The sequence below is a fragment of the Macaca fascicularis genome, chromosome 10, assembly GCF_037993035.2.
Source record: "Macaca fascicularis isolate 582-1 chromosome 10, T2T-MFA8v1.1".
In the NCBI taxonomy this organism is placed as follows: Eukaryota; Metazoa; Chordata; class Mammalia; order Primates; family Cercopithecidae; genus Macaca; species Macaca fascicularis.
This window is the reverse complement of record NC_088384.1, coordinates 87,111,980-87,129,065: the sequence shown is the minus strand read 5'-3', so window position 1 is coordinate 87,129,065 and position 17,086 is coordinate 87,111,980. Positions and strand designations below refer to the sequence as shown.

At 48.2% G+C, this 17,086-nt stretch overlaps 1 protein-coding gene across 1 annotated transcript; it reads left to right on the top strand.

The window, feature by feature from the left end:
* Positions 1-2,205: 2,205 nt before the first annotated feature.
* ZCCHC3 (zinc finger CCHC-type containing 3) lies at positions 2,206-4,935 on the top strand. Its single transcript, XM_045362696.2, has one exon. It carries the CDS (start codon positions 2,220-2,222, stop codon positions 3,426-3,428), a length of 1,209 nt encoding a protein of 402 aa, XP_045218631.2. The 5' UTR covers positions 2,206-2,219; the 3' UTR covers positions 3,429-4,935.
* The last annotated feature ends 12,151 nt before the right edge of the window (positions 4,936-17,086 follow it).

Here is a 17,086-nt window from a genome sequence, read left to right as displayed (position 1 = left end):
CATACCAATGAAATCTTACAATAGAAGAAGATATGGTTAGTAAAATTGGACATGGAGCCAGAACATAATCCACAAGTCAAATATTTTCAAAATACAAACAGATGCCTTTAAAGTCTGATACAAAACAAAAATGCTCAAAATACATTGATTATATGAAAGTTCCTGACTAGTGCAGCAAGACAAGAAAAAGTGTAAGATCTGAAAAAAGAGACAAAACCTTCATTATTCACAGACAATATGATTGGCAATACACAAAAGTAAAGAGATTCCAAAAACCACTGGAATTTTTTAAGGTTTCAACTTTGGTGCCAAATATGGGGTCAGTACACAAAATTCAATCGTGTTCCCTCTAAAGGACACCAAGAAACAATATATAACTTCTGATTTACAATAATTTCATTTACAATAGCAGTCAAACCATGTGGTACCTTGGAATAAATCCCCCGAAGTATGTAAGACCTTTATGAAGAAAACTATATTTTATTTAAATGCATAAAATAAGACGTAAATAAGTGAGAAATCAAGTGGGGTCATTCACGGAAAGATTCAGTGTTATGAAGTGACAATTCTGTACAAACGCAATGCAGCTCCAATTAAGATCTCATAGTTTTCTGGAACTTAGTAGGCAGGTTGTAAAATTTATATGGAGGTTCCAAACATAGCTGAGACCATCTTAAAGAAGACAAGAGAGAAGAATGTTTCCCATAAAAGAACAAACTGGAGTTCAGATTTCTCTTTGGAAACTGAAAGATCTGCCCACAGTGGACCCTCACTTCTGGAGAGGAATAATCAGCTAGAGTTGACCAGCAGTTGCCCCTTCAGATAGAATCTTCGATCTCCAGTTCACCCAGTATATCTTCTACTTAAGATACCTGCCTGACCCTTGCAGATATTTGATTATGTGATGGTTACCTGGAATGAGGGCTTAAGGTAAGAGAAATGGAAGAGATTGTTTAAAATACATATATTGTTTGGTTGTGTAAGTATTCTCCTCATGGTGAAACTTGACCAGGCAAATTGAAAGAGTAACAGAGAAATATGTGAATCTCTAAGACTTGGATGTTTCTGGTAATAGTGAAGTTCCGAGTATGATCATGGGAATGCGTAGCTGAGAAGGGATGAAGGAAAGGGTGTCTGAGGATATAAAGTGAAAGGACTGGAAAGTGCAAACAGCACAAGAGTCAGGGATGGTGGCTCCCCTGAGACCAATACCAGGAGTTGGGGTGAAGGGAATCTGCCTGTTGACAAGGTTTCCTAGAGTCTGATGCACAGTCCTTGATCCACAGCGTCAGAAATAGTGGTTAAAGAAATATAAGCTACCTATACGTGGGGCTGCCTATTAACTCCGCCAAGTGACTTAATTCCTGCCTCCTTATCTGTAAAATGGGCATAATTACGGCATCGTTTTTGGAAGATTCCATGTAATAAAGTCTGAAGTGTGCTTAACACAGTACCGGGAACGTAAGAAGCACTCATACTTCATCCTAAGTACGACGGAGGTCTTTTCAAAAAAGTAAAAATAATGCATTATGACTTACTTGGAAATGTATCAAAAAATAAAGACCGATGAATGGATCGAGGTGTAGTGTGATAAAACAGAGTAAAATTTTAATGATAAAAAGTTAATGGTAAAATGTTCACTGTAAAACTTTCAACTTTTCTGCTTGAAAATCTGCATAATCCGACGTGGGAAAAAAATAATGCATTGCAGTTAGTTCTGGGGAAAAGGAAAGCTAAGTTTTAATTTTGCTATTGTTTTTGCTTTTTTAACAGAAAAAGTACAAAGAAAACAACAAAATGGGGGAGATGTTTCTGAATTCGTCCCGCCTGTGGGCTGTGGGCCGTTAGCAAAGCTGCTTGCATGAAATCATCGAGCACCGCTTGCGAAATGCCAAATCCTCGAGAGCGAGGCCGGAGGCTGCCAAACCCGCGCTGGGGAAAGGGACGCCTCCGGGCGCCCCATCCCTCTGCGGACGGAGGTGAGGTTGGAGCGAGCGCTGGCGGAAGAGAGGCTCAGCAGTTACCAGGGGGTGCAGAGCCGACGCTGGCCAATATGCGCCGCATGTGAATACCTTTGAGGGAGCGGCGGGGGAGGGTAGCGTCAAATTTCAAAAAAAAAAAAAAAAAAACCCAAACCCCCACAGCCCCGGCGGGCGGGCGCGCGCGATGGGCGCCCTTTGGCTGCGGGAGCGAGTGGAGGATGCTGGGAAGGAGGTAAAATGGCCACCGGCGGCGGCGCGGAGGAAGAGAGGAAACGGGGGCGGCCGCAGCTTCTGCCCCCCGCGCGGCCCGCGGCCCGGGGCGAGGAGGCCGACGGCGGCCGCGAGAAGATGGGCTGGGCCCAGGTGGTAAAGAATCTAGCCGAGAAGAAGGGCGAATTCCGCGAGCCGCGGCTACCGCGGCGGGAGGAGGAAAGCGGCGGCGGTGGCGGGAGCGCCGGGGTCGGCGGCCCCGCGGGCCTAGCGGCGCCAGACCTCGGCGACTTCCCACCTGCTGGCCGCGGGGACCCGAAGGGCCGCCGGAGAGATCCTGCCGGCGAGGCGGCGGACCCCCGCAAGAAGAAGGGCGCTTCCGAGGCGGGCAGGAGAAAGAAGGCCGAGGTGGCAGCGGCAGCCATGGCGACCCCGGCCAGGCCTGGCGAGGCCGAGGACGCGGCCGAAAGGCCCCTCCAGGACGAGCCGGCGGGGGCGGGCCCGGGCAAGGGTCGCTTCCTTGTCCGCATCTGTTTCCAGGGAGACGAGGGCTCCTGCCCGACCCGGGACTTCGTGGTAGGAGCGCTTATCCTGCGCTCCATCGGCATGGACCCGAGCGACATCTACGCGGTCATCCAGATCCCCGGCAGCCGCGAATTCGACGTGAGCTTCCGCTCGGCGGAGAAGCTGGCCCTGTTCCTGCGCGTCTACGAGGAGAAGCGGGAGCAGGAGGACTGCTGGGAGAACTTTGTGGTGCTGGGGCGGAGCAAGTCCAGCTTGAAGACGCTCTTCATCCTCTTCCGGAATGAGACGGTGGACGTGGAGGACATTGTGACCTGGCTCAAGCGCCACTGCGACGTGCTGGCCGTGCCGGTGAAAGTGACCGACAGGTTTGGGATCTGGACCGGGGAGTACAAGTGCGAGATCGAGCTGCGCCAGGGGGAGGGCGGGGTCAGGCACTTGCCAGGGGCCTTCTTCCTGGGGGCCGAGAGGGGCTACAGCTGGTACAAGGGGCAGCCCAAGACATGCTTTAAATGTGGTTCCCGGACCCACATGAGCGGCAGCTGCACGCAGGACAGGTGCTTCAGGTGCGGGGAGGAGGGGCACCTGAGCCCTTACTGCCGGAAGGGCATCGTGTGCAACCTCTGTGGCAAGCGAGGACACGCCTTTGCCCAGTGTCCCAAAGCAGTTCACAATTCCGTGGCAGCTCAGCTAACCGGCGTGGCCGGGCACTAAACACCCGCCTGCCTGCCAGGGTGAACACACAGCCAGCTTACCCCTCTTAAGTGCCAAAACTTTTTTTTAAACCATTTTTTATCGTTTTTGAAGGAGATCTTTTTAAAACCTACAAGAGACATATCTCTATGCCTTCTTAAACCGAGTTTACTCCATTTCAGCCTGTTCTGAATTGGTGACTCTGTCACCAATAACGACTGCGGAGAACTGTAGCGTGCAGATGTGTTGCCCCTCCCTTTTTTAAATTTTATTTTCGTTTTTCTATTGGGTTTTTGTTTTGTTTCTTGTACTTTTTCTCTCTCTCCCTGCCCTCCCCGCCCCATACCTTGTCTTCCCCTGGATTTTCACCCTTTGGGCTGCCTTGCTCATCTTTATGCCCCAGCACTAGGTACGGGGCCCAACACGTGGTAGGCACTCCATCAGTGTTTGCTTAATTGAAAACATTGTTGACTGTGGCTTCTATCAGAGTGTCTACCTTTTGCAGCTCTTCCCCTCCCTCATTTAATTTGCTGCTTTTAATCTACGTGGTCAGAATTTGTGAAACCAGTGTTGTTAGAAGTGTATATAATCTGAATCAATAAGCTCTGAATGGTGGCCAAGGGCCTCTCTTTATGGCACAAAAATGCATGGACTTCATGACAGCTCTTTTGGTGGCTCAGAAGCCATTTTTCATAGAATCATGGAATCTAGAATATTCCTGCTGGAAAGAACCTGAGAGTTGCTTTAGACCAATTCCCTGGTTTTCCAGCAGATGAAACAGGCCCAAAGAGGTTAAATGACTGGGTGAAAATCACATAGCTGTCTGGTGCCAGAGCCAGCCTATAGTAGAGTCCCCTGACCCCAAGCCCGGTGCTCATTCCACTACCTCTCACACTTCACAACAATTTCCTCAACACTTGAGGGCCCAGAAAGTCTGATCTCTCCAGAATGTTGAGCCCAGAGGAATGCTGAGAAATCATATGGAGGAGGGAGCAGAAAGAGAAGGTTTTAAGGAGGGGTTTTCTGAATACTTGGGAGATACGGAAAGGACCAAGGAACACACTCCAGGGTGCATGCGTTGCTCCCTGGGGCACCACTTCTAGATTAAAGTGTGCCAGGTCCTTTGGAGGCCCTACCCCTTCCCCATTCATTGTCACCAGTGAGAAATGGGGGTGACCCTGTGTAAAGAAACCTACCAAAGGTTTACATTTGCACCTTAGCCTCAATAAGTAGGAACCCTAGAGAAGCAGCTAGCTGGAGCTCATCTGCAACTCCTGACTCAGGAGAAAGATGGATTTTAACCCAAAATTATGAGTGAGCTGTTAACTCTAAAATGTACTTGGGAGATAGGCCAAGCGAGAGGTCATGGGCCAACTAAGTGTTATCAAGTAGAAAAGACAGTACACTGCTTTTCTTTTAGTGTTTGCTTTTCCTTTGCTATATGTTTTGCTATTTCCTTGTGGCTTAGAATGTAAAATTGATTGTTAAAAATTTGTTCTGAATAAATATTTATCTTTTGTATTGCTAACACTGGTGCACTATTTCCTTTCCAAGTGTTAGATGCACAGTTACCCAGATCCAGACCATATTTCAATCCCAGTTCCCCTACACTCCATTTGTTTACCCTGCTAAATTCATTTCCCACCCCTGGAGGCAACACTTAGCACCTACTACGTTGTGCCGGTCCCTTTGCATCACAATCAGTTAGCACACTGTTAAAACAGGTTTTAAGTCCTAACACAGCTCCAAGAAATCAGAATCACTGTTAGAGGAAGTGAAACATTTTAGTTAATCATCAAGCAATTCTGATGGGCAGCCAGGTTTGAGACCAGAGTGTAAGATATGTGAGCTGAACCCGCCCTCAGGGAGATTACAGACCTGTGGGAAAGAGGGAAGTGGTTTGCCAGCTTCCTGGTCTTTCTGTTATTGTAAGCGTCGTGGATGGGATGCAAAATATTCTTGGGTTCTGGGAAAATGCCATTTCTTCCAGCTGTTGAAAAAGAGAAAGGGGGGGTCCAGGGAGCTGACTTATCCAAGTTAGCCCCCCCAGAGACTGGGTCTGCAGGCAGAATAGGGTCAAGCTCTCTGGACTTTGGGTCCAGTACCCTGCAGACCCCAGGTACAATCCTCTGACGGATTTTCCAGCTGGTGATGTTAGGATGATCTGATCCTAAGAGTTAAACATTCCCAGTATATTGACTCTCAGACTCAGTGATTTGAGGATATTTCCAGAGCTGATCTGGAATTGGGACCTGGTAGGCTCTTGGGAATCCTGTCTTTCAGAGCCAGTTCAGCCCCTCTCCTTGTCTCCCAAAGCAAGCAGACTCTCCTCTTTCCCTCCCTTCCATCCCTCTTTCCCGTCTTTGCCAGCAGTTTCCCTCCGTCTCACAGAGCTGGAGGCCAGGGGCCAGGAGAAAGCCTGCATTCACCATGCTCTCCACCCCGTTCCTCAAAGCAGGCACTGTGCCAGGGAGCCTCCTAGAAGGAACCTTCCCTCTCCTGGCCCCATCCCCCCACTCTCCAGGAGGGAGCAGAGGAAGAAACTGTTTCCCTGCCCATCCCCCACAGGATCTGCTTCAAGGCCTCCTGCCTGGTGGCCCAGGGACAGCCAGGGACTGGAGCTGAACAAACTTCCCCCAGCTTCCTTTCCTGATCAAGCAGCCCTCAAATTACAATTCTTCACTGTGTTTGGGCTTCTGGAAGGTGTGCAGAGATGCCCGGACTGAGGCTGATTGAGTAGAGGACACTGAATCATTCAACTTCAACAAATACTGAGGGCATTAGAGCTGGGCCCCATGCAAGGCCCTCTCCATAGGCTGCCTTGAGCAAGACAGTGCACTTGCAATGGAAGGTACAGATAAGTAACAGCAGGCAATGTTTACAATCATATAACAATTTTTTTTTTTTTTTTTTTGAGACAGAGTCTCACTCTGTTGCCCAGGCTGGAATGCAGTGGCATGATCTTGGCTCACTGCAATCTCTACCTCCCGGATTCAAGCGATTCTTGTGACTCAGCCTCCCAAGTAGCTGGGACTACAGGCACGTGCCACCACGCCTGGCTAAGCTTTGTATTTTTAGTAGAGATGGGGTTTCAGCATGTTAGCCAGGCTGGTCTCAAACTCCTGATCTCAGGTGATCCACCTGCCTCAGCCTCTGAAAGTGCTGGGATTACAGGCGTGAGCCACCGCGCCCAGCCAACATTTGTCCTGTATAGAATTGTCTGAAGTAAAAGTTTCCCTAGAAGAGAAAACATCTTGCTGAAACCTGCAAGATGAGTAAGAACAGGCTAAGAACGAAGAGACACCCAAGCAGCAGAAATAGTAGATGTAGAGACCTGGAGGCCAGAGAGCACACAGTGCATTTGGACTGGCTGAGAGGCAGGGGAAGATGTGGTTGGGAGAAAATGCCGAGAAGAGGTGTCACAGGGCTTACCAGCCATATTTAAAAACGTGGATTTTGTCCTCAGAGCCTCCATTCTGGCCTCCTCCCTTCCATTCATTCTTTCAACACATGCCTGTTGAGCACCAACTCTATAGGGGCCTTTTCTAAGCAATGGAACACAGCATTGAGCAGGATAATCAAGTCCCTGGGGCTCAGATTCTAGAGTCACACAAATACATAATTATAGATGATGATGATGCACTAAAAGAAACATAAAGGGTGAGATCCCTGTTTAACAAGGAAAGCTGATCCAGTCTTAATGGTCAGGGATAACTTCCCAGAGAAAATGTTTGAACTGAGATGGAAAGGACATATAAGGAGTTAATTGAGAGATGGGGCTGAGGGTTAAGGGATAGCAAGGGTATTAACCTAGGCCAAAAGGATAGCAAGTAAAACAACCCTATAGTGGGAGGAGGCATGACCAGTTCTAGAGACTAAATGAATCAGTCTGAATTTGGAAACAGAAACCACTCTAGCTGTTGAAGAAAATGCTGGTCCCTAGGCTGGGTATTAGGAATGACTCCTAGAACACCATAGAACTGACCTGCCAAGGCAGTTACTACCTCTCGCAGTCAGAAAGACAGAAACCAGGAGGCCACCACTGGAAAGGCTGAGCATGAGGACACAGTGGTGAAGCTGCTACCCAAAGACAGGATCCTGGGATCAGAAAGTCACTGCCAATGCCACTGGCAGGACAATGAAATGCCAAGTCCTTTCCCTGCCTCTACAAAGCCAGGGACTGTGCACTACTGTCTCCACAACCATGTTTACAAGTAAAAACAGCCCAAACCATCTGGCTTACTTCTGCCTCCCTTCCATCTTTTATGCAAATACATCTAAGTGCTAGAGCCCGAGCTGCAAGGGAGTTGGGAGATGTTTTAGCTTTCCAGCATCTGTAGCATAGGAAGGCATATAGAACGGGGATGGGTGCTGTCTGTCAAAAGACAATATCCAGCACAACAAATGTGACTGCAATGCAGAGAAGGAGAGGAGATTGTGGGGGCATCCGGTAGGCCATGTTAAGATTGTGGGTCTAAGAACAATGCACCACTGAAGGACTTGTAAGCAAGACAGTAACATGATTAGATTGGTTATGTTTTACAAGTATCATTCAGGGTGGTTGGTGGAGACTGGGTCAGAGAAGAGCCCAAGTGGAAATACAGTATAGTTATCCCAGGTGAGAGATGAGGACATCTTAGGTATGGAAGGTGGAGATGGACAGAGAGAAACCGCAGGGTAAAGAGATCTTTCCGAGTTTAAGTCAACAAGATTTGGAGCTATATTTGACATGGGCTGGGAGAAAGTTAAGTACCAAGGATGATGCCCAGATTTCTAACTTCTGCAGTTGGATGGACGGTGGGGCTTTTCCCTGAGATGCGAAACAGAGGAGAAAATCCAAGTTTAGGGTGAAGGGCTTGAATTTGATTTTGGATATATTGGGTTTAATGTCTCCATAGAGGGTATCTAAGAGGAGATGTGGAGTAGGCGGTTGGACACACACAGATCTTACATTCCTAGGAGAATTCTGGCCCTGAGAAATAAACAGAGGAGTTGTACAGCCATGGCTTTCAAACTGTTTCACCACATCCCACAGTAAGATACTATTTTACATTGCAGCCATCATACATATGCATGTGTGTATTTATATCTAAATCTGAAATAAGCTTCCTCAAACAATATTTACCCTGTGCACGATGCACTTTGACACTTTCTATTCTGTTGCTTCATCATTTTGTCAATGCTTATATGACGCGTTAAACTGATTTCACACTCTCCTAATGGGTCAAGAGAGAAAGCAGAAGGAAGGATTATACCAACTAAGATTGTGCCTCGAGCAACTCTGACACACAGTTTTCCCTGATGGAAATGGAGATGGTGAAAAACTAGTAAGGGACAGCCAGAAAGGGAGAAGGAAAACAAGAACGTGCAGAGACACATAAACCAAGGGAGGACATTTCAGGTGGGAGGGGTTAACAACTGTGTCGAGGGCTGCAAGAGATCAAGTAAAATCGGCTCAAAGAAATGTCAACTGAGGCCAAGCACAGTGGCTCATGCTTGTAATCCCAGCACTTTGGTTGGCCGAGGCGGGTGGATCACGAGGTCAGGAGTTCGAGACCATCCTGGCTAACACGGTGAAACCCCGTCTCTACAAAAAATACAAAAAATTAGCCGGGCGTGGTGGCGGGCGCCTATAGTCCCAGCTACTCGGGAGGCTGAGGCAGGAGAATGGTGTGAACCCAGGAGGCGGAGCTTGCAGTGAGCCAAGATTGAGCCACTGCACTCCAGCCTGGGCGACAGAGTGAGAGTCCATCTCAAAAAAAAAAAAAAAAAAAATGTCAGTTGAGATCAGAACTGAAGAGTGCCCTAGGATTGAGTAGTGTGGAGGTTATCAACAAGGGCCTTTTAGAAGAAAGTGATGGGGGCAGATTAAGGAGCAAATGATCTTTCTAAGATGTCAGTCTAGCACGCTGACCATTTTATTCCCATGTCACATCCTCTGGGAATCCCTCGTGCCCTTGGAACTCAGCCTGGCCCGATCCCTTTCCAACCTTACTCTCAGCCAGATTGCCCATTACATCCCTTTATGGCAACTCCAGTTACGGCTGACAAACAGCAACCAGAAAGAATTTTGGAGTATAGAGTGCTACAAGACCAAGCTAAGGGGCCGGTGCAATGGTTTACACCTATAATCCTAGCACTTTGGGAGGCTGAGGCGAGTGGATTGCTTGAGGTCAGGAGTTCAAGACCAACCTGGCCAACATAGTGAAATCCTGTCTCTACTAAAAATACAAAAAAAATTAGCCAGGTGTGGTGGCATGCACCTGTAGTACCAGCTACTCAGGAGACTGAGGCAGGAGAACTGCTTGAACCTGGTAATACAGGAAGGGAAGTGCTGGGAAGGGAAGGGCACAGTCCCTTTAAATGACATGGAAGGGAGAAAGAGCGTGGTCCCTGGCTAGGGCTCCATCCCAGCCTGTGCCCATGGACCTAGGTGAGGACAGGCATTGTTGTTTTCCTGCCCAAATGTTGCATTTCCCAAGACCACCCTGGCCTGCCACATCCCCATCCCGTGCCTATAAAAATCCTAGCAGGCAGACACACAGGGAGCTGGACAGCTAGAGGAGCACATCAGTAGAGGAACACACAAGCAGCTGGACGTCAGAGGAATGCACCAACAGGCAGCGGCACACCAGCACGCCACAGGCCACCAACCAGCAGAACGATGCGGAGTTTGGCTGGAGCAGTCGGAGGGGAGTCTGGGCCAACTCCAGGGGAAAACCTTCTCACTCCATCCCCTTCTGGCTTCCCCCACCTGCTGAGAAATACCTCCACTCAATAAAACCTTGCACTCATTCTCCAAGCCCAGGTATGATCCAATTCTTCTGGTATACCAAGGCAAGAACCCGGGATACAGAAAGCCCTCTGTCCTTGCAACAAGGTAGAGGGTCTAATTGAGCTGGTTAACCCAAGCCACCTATAGACAGCAAAACTAAGAGCATACGGTAGCACAAGCCCAGTGGGGCTTCAGGAGCTGTAAACATCCACCACTAGACACTCATGGGGTCGGAGCCCCACAACCTGCCCGTCTGTATGCTCCCCTAAAGGCTTGAACAGCGGGACACTGAAGAAGCAAGCCACTCCCCTGTCATACGCCCTGGGACGGGGACAAGGGAACTTTTCCCGTTTCAGTGGGAGGCAGAGGTTGCAGTGAGCCCAAGATTGTGCCACACTGCACTCTAGCCTGGGCAACAGAGCAAGACTCCATCTCTAAATAAATAAATAAATAAATAAATAAATGGACCAAGCTAAGGGTGAGGAGGGGTCAGATCATGCTGAGTTGAGGGTGGGGGCTCCACAGGAGTGAACCAAACGAGTGTACAAAGGCACTGATACATACAGCCCCATTTGCTGGCTTGTCAGTGTGAGTAAGATTTGGGGTAAGACATAGTACAAGAAAATGTTTGTTTGTTTGTTTGTTTTGAGACGGAGTCTCACTCTGTCGCCCAGGCTGAAGTGCAGTGGTGAGATCTTGGCTCACTGCAAGCTCCACCTCCGATGCTCACACCATTCTCCTGCCTCAGCCACCGGGGTAGCTGGGACTACAGGCACCCACCACCACGCCCGGCTAATTTTTTGTATTTTTTTAGTAGAGACGAGGTTTCACTGTGTTAGCCAGGATGCTCTCAATCTCCTGACCTCGTGACCCACCCACCTCGGCCTCCCAAAGTGCTGGGATTACAGGCGTGAGCCCCCGAACCCAGCCAATAAACACAGATATATTATGGAACAGAATGTAAACTTTGAAGTTTTATTTTTATTTATTTATTTTCTGAGACGGATCCTCACTCTGTCGCCCAGGCTGGAGTGCAGTGGCGCGATCTCGGCTCACTGTAAGCTCCACCTCCCAGGTTCAAGCCATTCTCCTGCCTCAGCCTCCCGAGTAGCTGGGACTGCAGGCGCCGGCCACCACACCCGGCTAATTTTTTGTATTTTTAGCAGAGCAGGATTTCAGTGTGTTATCCTGGATGGTCTTGATCTCCTGACCTCGTGATCCACCCGCCTCGGCCTCCCAAAGTGCTGGGATTACAGGCGTGAGCCACCTCACCCTCCTGCAGAATTTTAAATAAAATATGACTTTTTTTTTTTTTTGAGGCAAGGTCTCACTTTGTTAACCAGGCTGGAGTGCAATGGCTCACTGCGTGCCTCACTACAGCCTCCAACTCCTGGACTCAAGTCTGCCCCAGCCTCCTTCATAACTGAGACTACAGGCACGCACCACCACACTCAGCTAATTTTTTCTCTTTTGTCTTTGTTTTTTGTTTTTTTGAGACGGAGTCTCACTCTGTTGCTGTGGTGCAGTCTCGGTTCACTGTGACCTCTGCCTCTCGGGTTCACTGTGGATATATCCCCTACCAGGATATATCCATCACTGTGCCTGGCACAGCCTCAGCCTCCCGAGTAGCTGGGACTACAGGCACCCGCCACCAGGCCCAGCTAATTTTTTGTATTTTTAGTAGAGACAGAGTTTCACCGCGTTGCCAGGACGGTCTCGACCTCCTGACCTCGTGATCTGCCCGCCTCGGCCTCCCAAAGTGCTGGGATTATAGGCGTGAGTCACCACTCCTGGCTCACACCTATAATCTCTCTTTCTCTCTTTCTTCCTTTCTTCCTTCCTTTCTTTCTTTTTCTTTGTTTCTTTCTTTCTTCCTCTTCTTCCTTCTTTCCTTCCTTTCCTTCCCTTTCTTTCTCTCTCTCCTTGTTGTTTCCTTCCTTCCTTCCTTTGTTCCTTCCTTCCTTCCTTTATCTTTCTTTTTTTCTTTCTCTTTCTTTTCTTTCTTCAGGTTCTCAATATGTTGCCCAGGCTGGTCTTGAACTCCTGGCCTCAAGTGATCCTCCCACCTTGGCTTCTCAGAGTGCTAGGGTTACAGGTGTAAGCCACTGCACCCAGCCCAAGAACTATTTTATTTTATTTTTTCATACAGACAGGGTCTTGCTACATTGCCCAGGCTGGACTCAAACTCCTGGACACAGCAATCTTCCTGCCTCAGCCTCCCTAGTAGCTGGGACTATGGGTGTGCACAGAACAATTTATATGTATTAATATGAAACAATCTCTAAGATACATTATAAAATTTAAAAAGCAAGATATGGCATCCTACAGTTTACATTTTTTAATGTTGGAATAAATACATACATACGTTCAGCACCATAGGAAAGATTTTTTAAAAGAAAAAATATAGGCCGGGCGCGGTGGCTCAAGCCTGTAATCCCAGCACTTTGGGAGGCCGAGACGGGCGGATCACGAGGTCGGGAGATCGAGACCATCCTGGCTAATACGGTGAAACCCCGTCTCTACTAAAAAAATACAAACTAGCCGGGCGAGGTGGTGGGCGCCTGTAGTCCCAGCTACTCGGGAGGCTGAGGCAGGAGAATGGCGTGAACCCGGGAGGCGGAGCTTGCAGTGAGCTGAGATCCGGCCACTGCACTCCAGCCTGGGCGACAGAGCGAGACTCCGTCTCAAAAAAAAAAAAAAAAAAAAAAGAAAAAATATATATACTTATGCTTATTTATGTACAAAATAACACTGGAAGGATATTAATGAAATTCATAATTTGTAACTTTGGAGAACTGGATATTTGGGGTTTGGGATAAAAGGAAAGTTTATTTTCCACTGTGTATCCCTGCTTTAAAAATTTTTTTTCATCTATTATCTCTAATAACAACAAAAAGAAATTTTAACAACAAAAATAAATGCAAAACACAAGACTTCAACGAAATTCCTATAGACTTTACAGAGACAGGAGTCCTTTTCCTCTATCTTTAAAAATAAAGGCCAGGCCTAGTGGCTCATGCCTGTAATTCCAACACTCCGGGAAGCCAAGGCAGGAGGACTGCTTGAGCCCAGGAGTTTGAGGCCAGCCGGGGCAACATAGGGAGACCCTGTCTCTACAAAAAAACAAAAAAATTCGCTGGGTGTGGTGGTACATGCCTGTGGTCCCAGCTACTTGGGAGGCTGAAACAGGAGGATCACTTGAGGTTGAGGCTGCAGTGAGCCATGATGGCATCACTGCACTCCAGCCTGGGCCACAGAGTGAGACCCTGTCTCTAAAAATAAAATAAAATAAAAATAAAAAATAAGAACTTTGATGGATGAGTTTAAGAAATTCTATAGCAGACAACACATTGGTCTCCCTGTTTCCAGGCTCCCTCTCCTTCCAACCATGGAATCCACCCCAAAACAAAATTTGATCACATTACTCCCCTGCTTAAAGACCTTCAAAGATTTTGTGTCCTCCCTGGTGCTCACCAGGGCCTACCTGACCAGCCCTGCCTCCTCTGGGCCTCCTCTCTTGTGGGGCCTCACCCCCTTTCCCTGGCTTGGCTTCCCCTTCTGCTCCAGCTGGTCATTCCTGGAAGCAGACCTCTTCCTCCCCTACCCATGGTTAATCCTTACCTGCCTGGGGCACTCAGCTCTAATGCTGCTTCCTAACTAGAGCCTACCCTAACATCCTGTATCAGACCCTCTTACACCATCCCCTACCTCCCTGGCCTCTCCTTCAGCAGTTACTCGGGTGCAATGATATACTTATTCGTGCCATGGTTTGATTGATATCTACCTCTGCCTCTCAACTTTGAGCTCCCTGAGGGCAGGAACCAGTCTCTTTTGGCTCACGGTTATAGCTTCAGCAATTAGCACTGTGCCTGGCACAGAGTAAAGCCTAATAAATATTTATTGCATGCATGATCTAGAATTACTTGGCTGAGGTTACAGATTAAGACACGTGTCTACGGCCGGGCGTGGTGGCTCACGCCTGTAATCCCAGCACTTTGGGAGGCCGAGATGATCACAAGGTCAGGAGATCGAGACCATCCTGGCTAACACGGTGAAACCCCATCTCTACTAAAAATACAAAAATTAGCTGGGCGTGGTGGCAGGCGCCTGTAGTCCCAGCTACACTGGAGGCTGAGGCAGGAGAATGGCGTGAACCCGGGGGGTGGAGCTTGCAGTGAGTGTAGATCGCGCCACTGCACTCCAGCCTGGGCGACAGAGCGAGACTCCGTCTCAAAAAAAAAAAAAAAAAGGACACGTGTCTACTTGTCCTTCTTTAATATACTTAACATACCTTACCATTCTGTCATTGACTGCATACTGAAGAAGGGCTTATTCATTCATCTTTTAAAAGCTAACTCACTGTTTTAGTTTTCCCACCTCTGATAAGGGAGGATAGGAACTGGGAGGTCAGGCCCTCGGTTTACTAGCTCATCCTCCTCTATTTCTCTGAGGGCATAAAATCACTGGAAGTCAGCCAGCATGCCCCATGGCACTCTGAGGCACAGGGGAGAAGCACCAGGCTCCTGGATTCTGAATGCCTGGGTTTGAAGCCTGGCAAGAGTGGCCCCTTCCCTGAGTCTCCCATCACCCCTCCCCATGGGGCAAGGATTCTGCAGGCATGAGAAGTGCCCACCCAGAGTCTGTGCCTATGCCTTCTAGAACACGCTCTGATACCCCATAATTCCCTTCCAAAATGTCACTAAGTTAATTCACAGGGCCCTTCGTGGGCCTCATCCCCCGGCTTCATCTCACCTGAGGGCAAACTGTACTGCCTGATGCATATCTTATAGACCTGAGCCTTGGGCCTCAAGATAGCTGTTTGCAGGTGACAGCTAGGTGCCGACCCATGCATGCTAGCTCCATCACTGATGGGATGAGAGGTAGCTGGCTAAGGGACGGATAGAGGATCCAAGGGACAGGTCTCCTTGGGCCTACACATTCTGCCACATAACTCTAAGGGTCTTAGAATTCTGAACATGACCTGCCAAGTTGTTAGAAGATATATCCATCAATGAAGAAAACAGAACATATTTCATTTAACACTTGCTGGACTGTTGTATAATTTCTAACTATTAAGATATATGATATATGGGCCTCCAACTCTACCCTTGTTCTGAGCCCCACAAATGCCCATTTGGTTCTGTCATTTCTTTGCATAGACAAGCTACATAACCTCTCTGAACTTCAGTTTCCTGAGCAGAAAAATGGGTCTATGGTAATAACTACCTTATCAGGGCTGGTGAGAAAATGAAATAAAATAATCCATGTCAAGGGCTTCACAAGAGTGCCAATCCCTCAGTATATAGTTGCTAGCATTGTTATTTTATCCTTTATTTTATGCCCTCTGGCTGTCATCTCCTATGACTTTCTATATGATCTCCAAACTGGTCTCTTTTGTAGGGTTTCCACACTGCTGCTCCCTCCTGCCTCCTTACCCACAGCCAATAACCTCCCCATTCTCTCCACCTAGTCAAATCCCACCCTGTCTTCAATTATGATAATAGCTACTGTTGATCGCACGTTTACTACGTTTCAGACATTGTATTAAGAACTTTCCATGCACTATCTCAACTCAGTTCTGACACCAACTCAATGAAGTAGGCACTGTTTAGTATTCCCCAAACACAAAGACACAGGGATCTGGAGACTGGAAGCACTGGCGGCTGCAAGTGGCAAGGCTAGCGGGGTGTGAAGCAAGGGAGGAGTCTTTCTGCAAAGTCAGGACTCCCAAATCCCGGGATGGAGTCAAGGAGCCTTTGGCTGTCCCACCTTCTTTCAGTGCCCCAGCGACCCCTTCTCCTCCAAGCCCCCAAATCCAGGCCTGTTATATCCCGTCAGCTCTACGGGTCTGCCTGTGACTTTCAGCCCAAGGGGGCGGGCACTTCGTGTCACGCCACGTTGTCCACATCATCGATCCTCCCTCTCTCCCCTTCCTTCCTTCCCTCCCTTTCTTCCTCCCATTGAGTGCCAGTTCTGTGCCAGGCTTTGGTGTTCAAAACGTTACGAGTGGAGAAGTCAGAGGAGGATGGAATTACAGGTTTTTCTTCTTCATACCTTTCTGTTTGGCTGATTTTTTTGAAATGAGCACGCAAACCCGGTTCCTCAAACCCACTTCAAATGTGGCATTGCTGGGTTGGTTTGGTCCAAGGAAAGCCCTGTCTCCTTAACTCCCAGCCCCCACGCCTCCTCCGCCGGCCCTCAAATCCAGGCCGCCCTGCCCCCCTCCGGAAAGGGGAGTTGGGGGCGAGCGCGGAAATCTGAGTGGCTCTTTCAAGCCTCCGTTGCCATAGAAACCGGCCGCACAGGCCTTGGCTGTCCATTACACCATCCTCCAGCCACGCAGCCAATGGACTCCGAGCTCCATCGCCAGAGACCCCGCCCCCCAGCTCCTGGGAGCCCACCAATCAGCAGGTTCCGTGGCTTAGAGCCCTGCCCTCGGCACAGGGACATGACCAATGCGCTTCGACCCTGCTCTCCCTCTCTTCGGTGTAACAAGAAGACGCGATTTTTTTTTTTTTTTTTTTTTTAAAGGAATTCTCCAGATTAGAAGGAACTGGCAGTAAAGCCTCTGTCAGCTGCACCCTGAATAATCTTTGGCTACTATTTTATTTAAGGAGAGCAAAACTGTTTCAATCATGCAACAATATATACCATTCTCTACTAAAACAATTTTAGGAAATGAAAATTTAGGCAATGGGACGATATATAGTCTGCTCTATGTGAATGTCTTTCATTGTAGGTATTTTAACTTAAAATGATCAAGGAACTAGTCATCTTTCCTTTGTATTTCAAATACATACAAAATTAAAGATCCCAAGTGTTTTGATGCAGAGTTCATGAGACATTGACTTAATTAGTTAGTAGACAACTTTTACTGAACCATCTAATGCCTGGTTCAGAACAT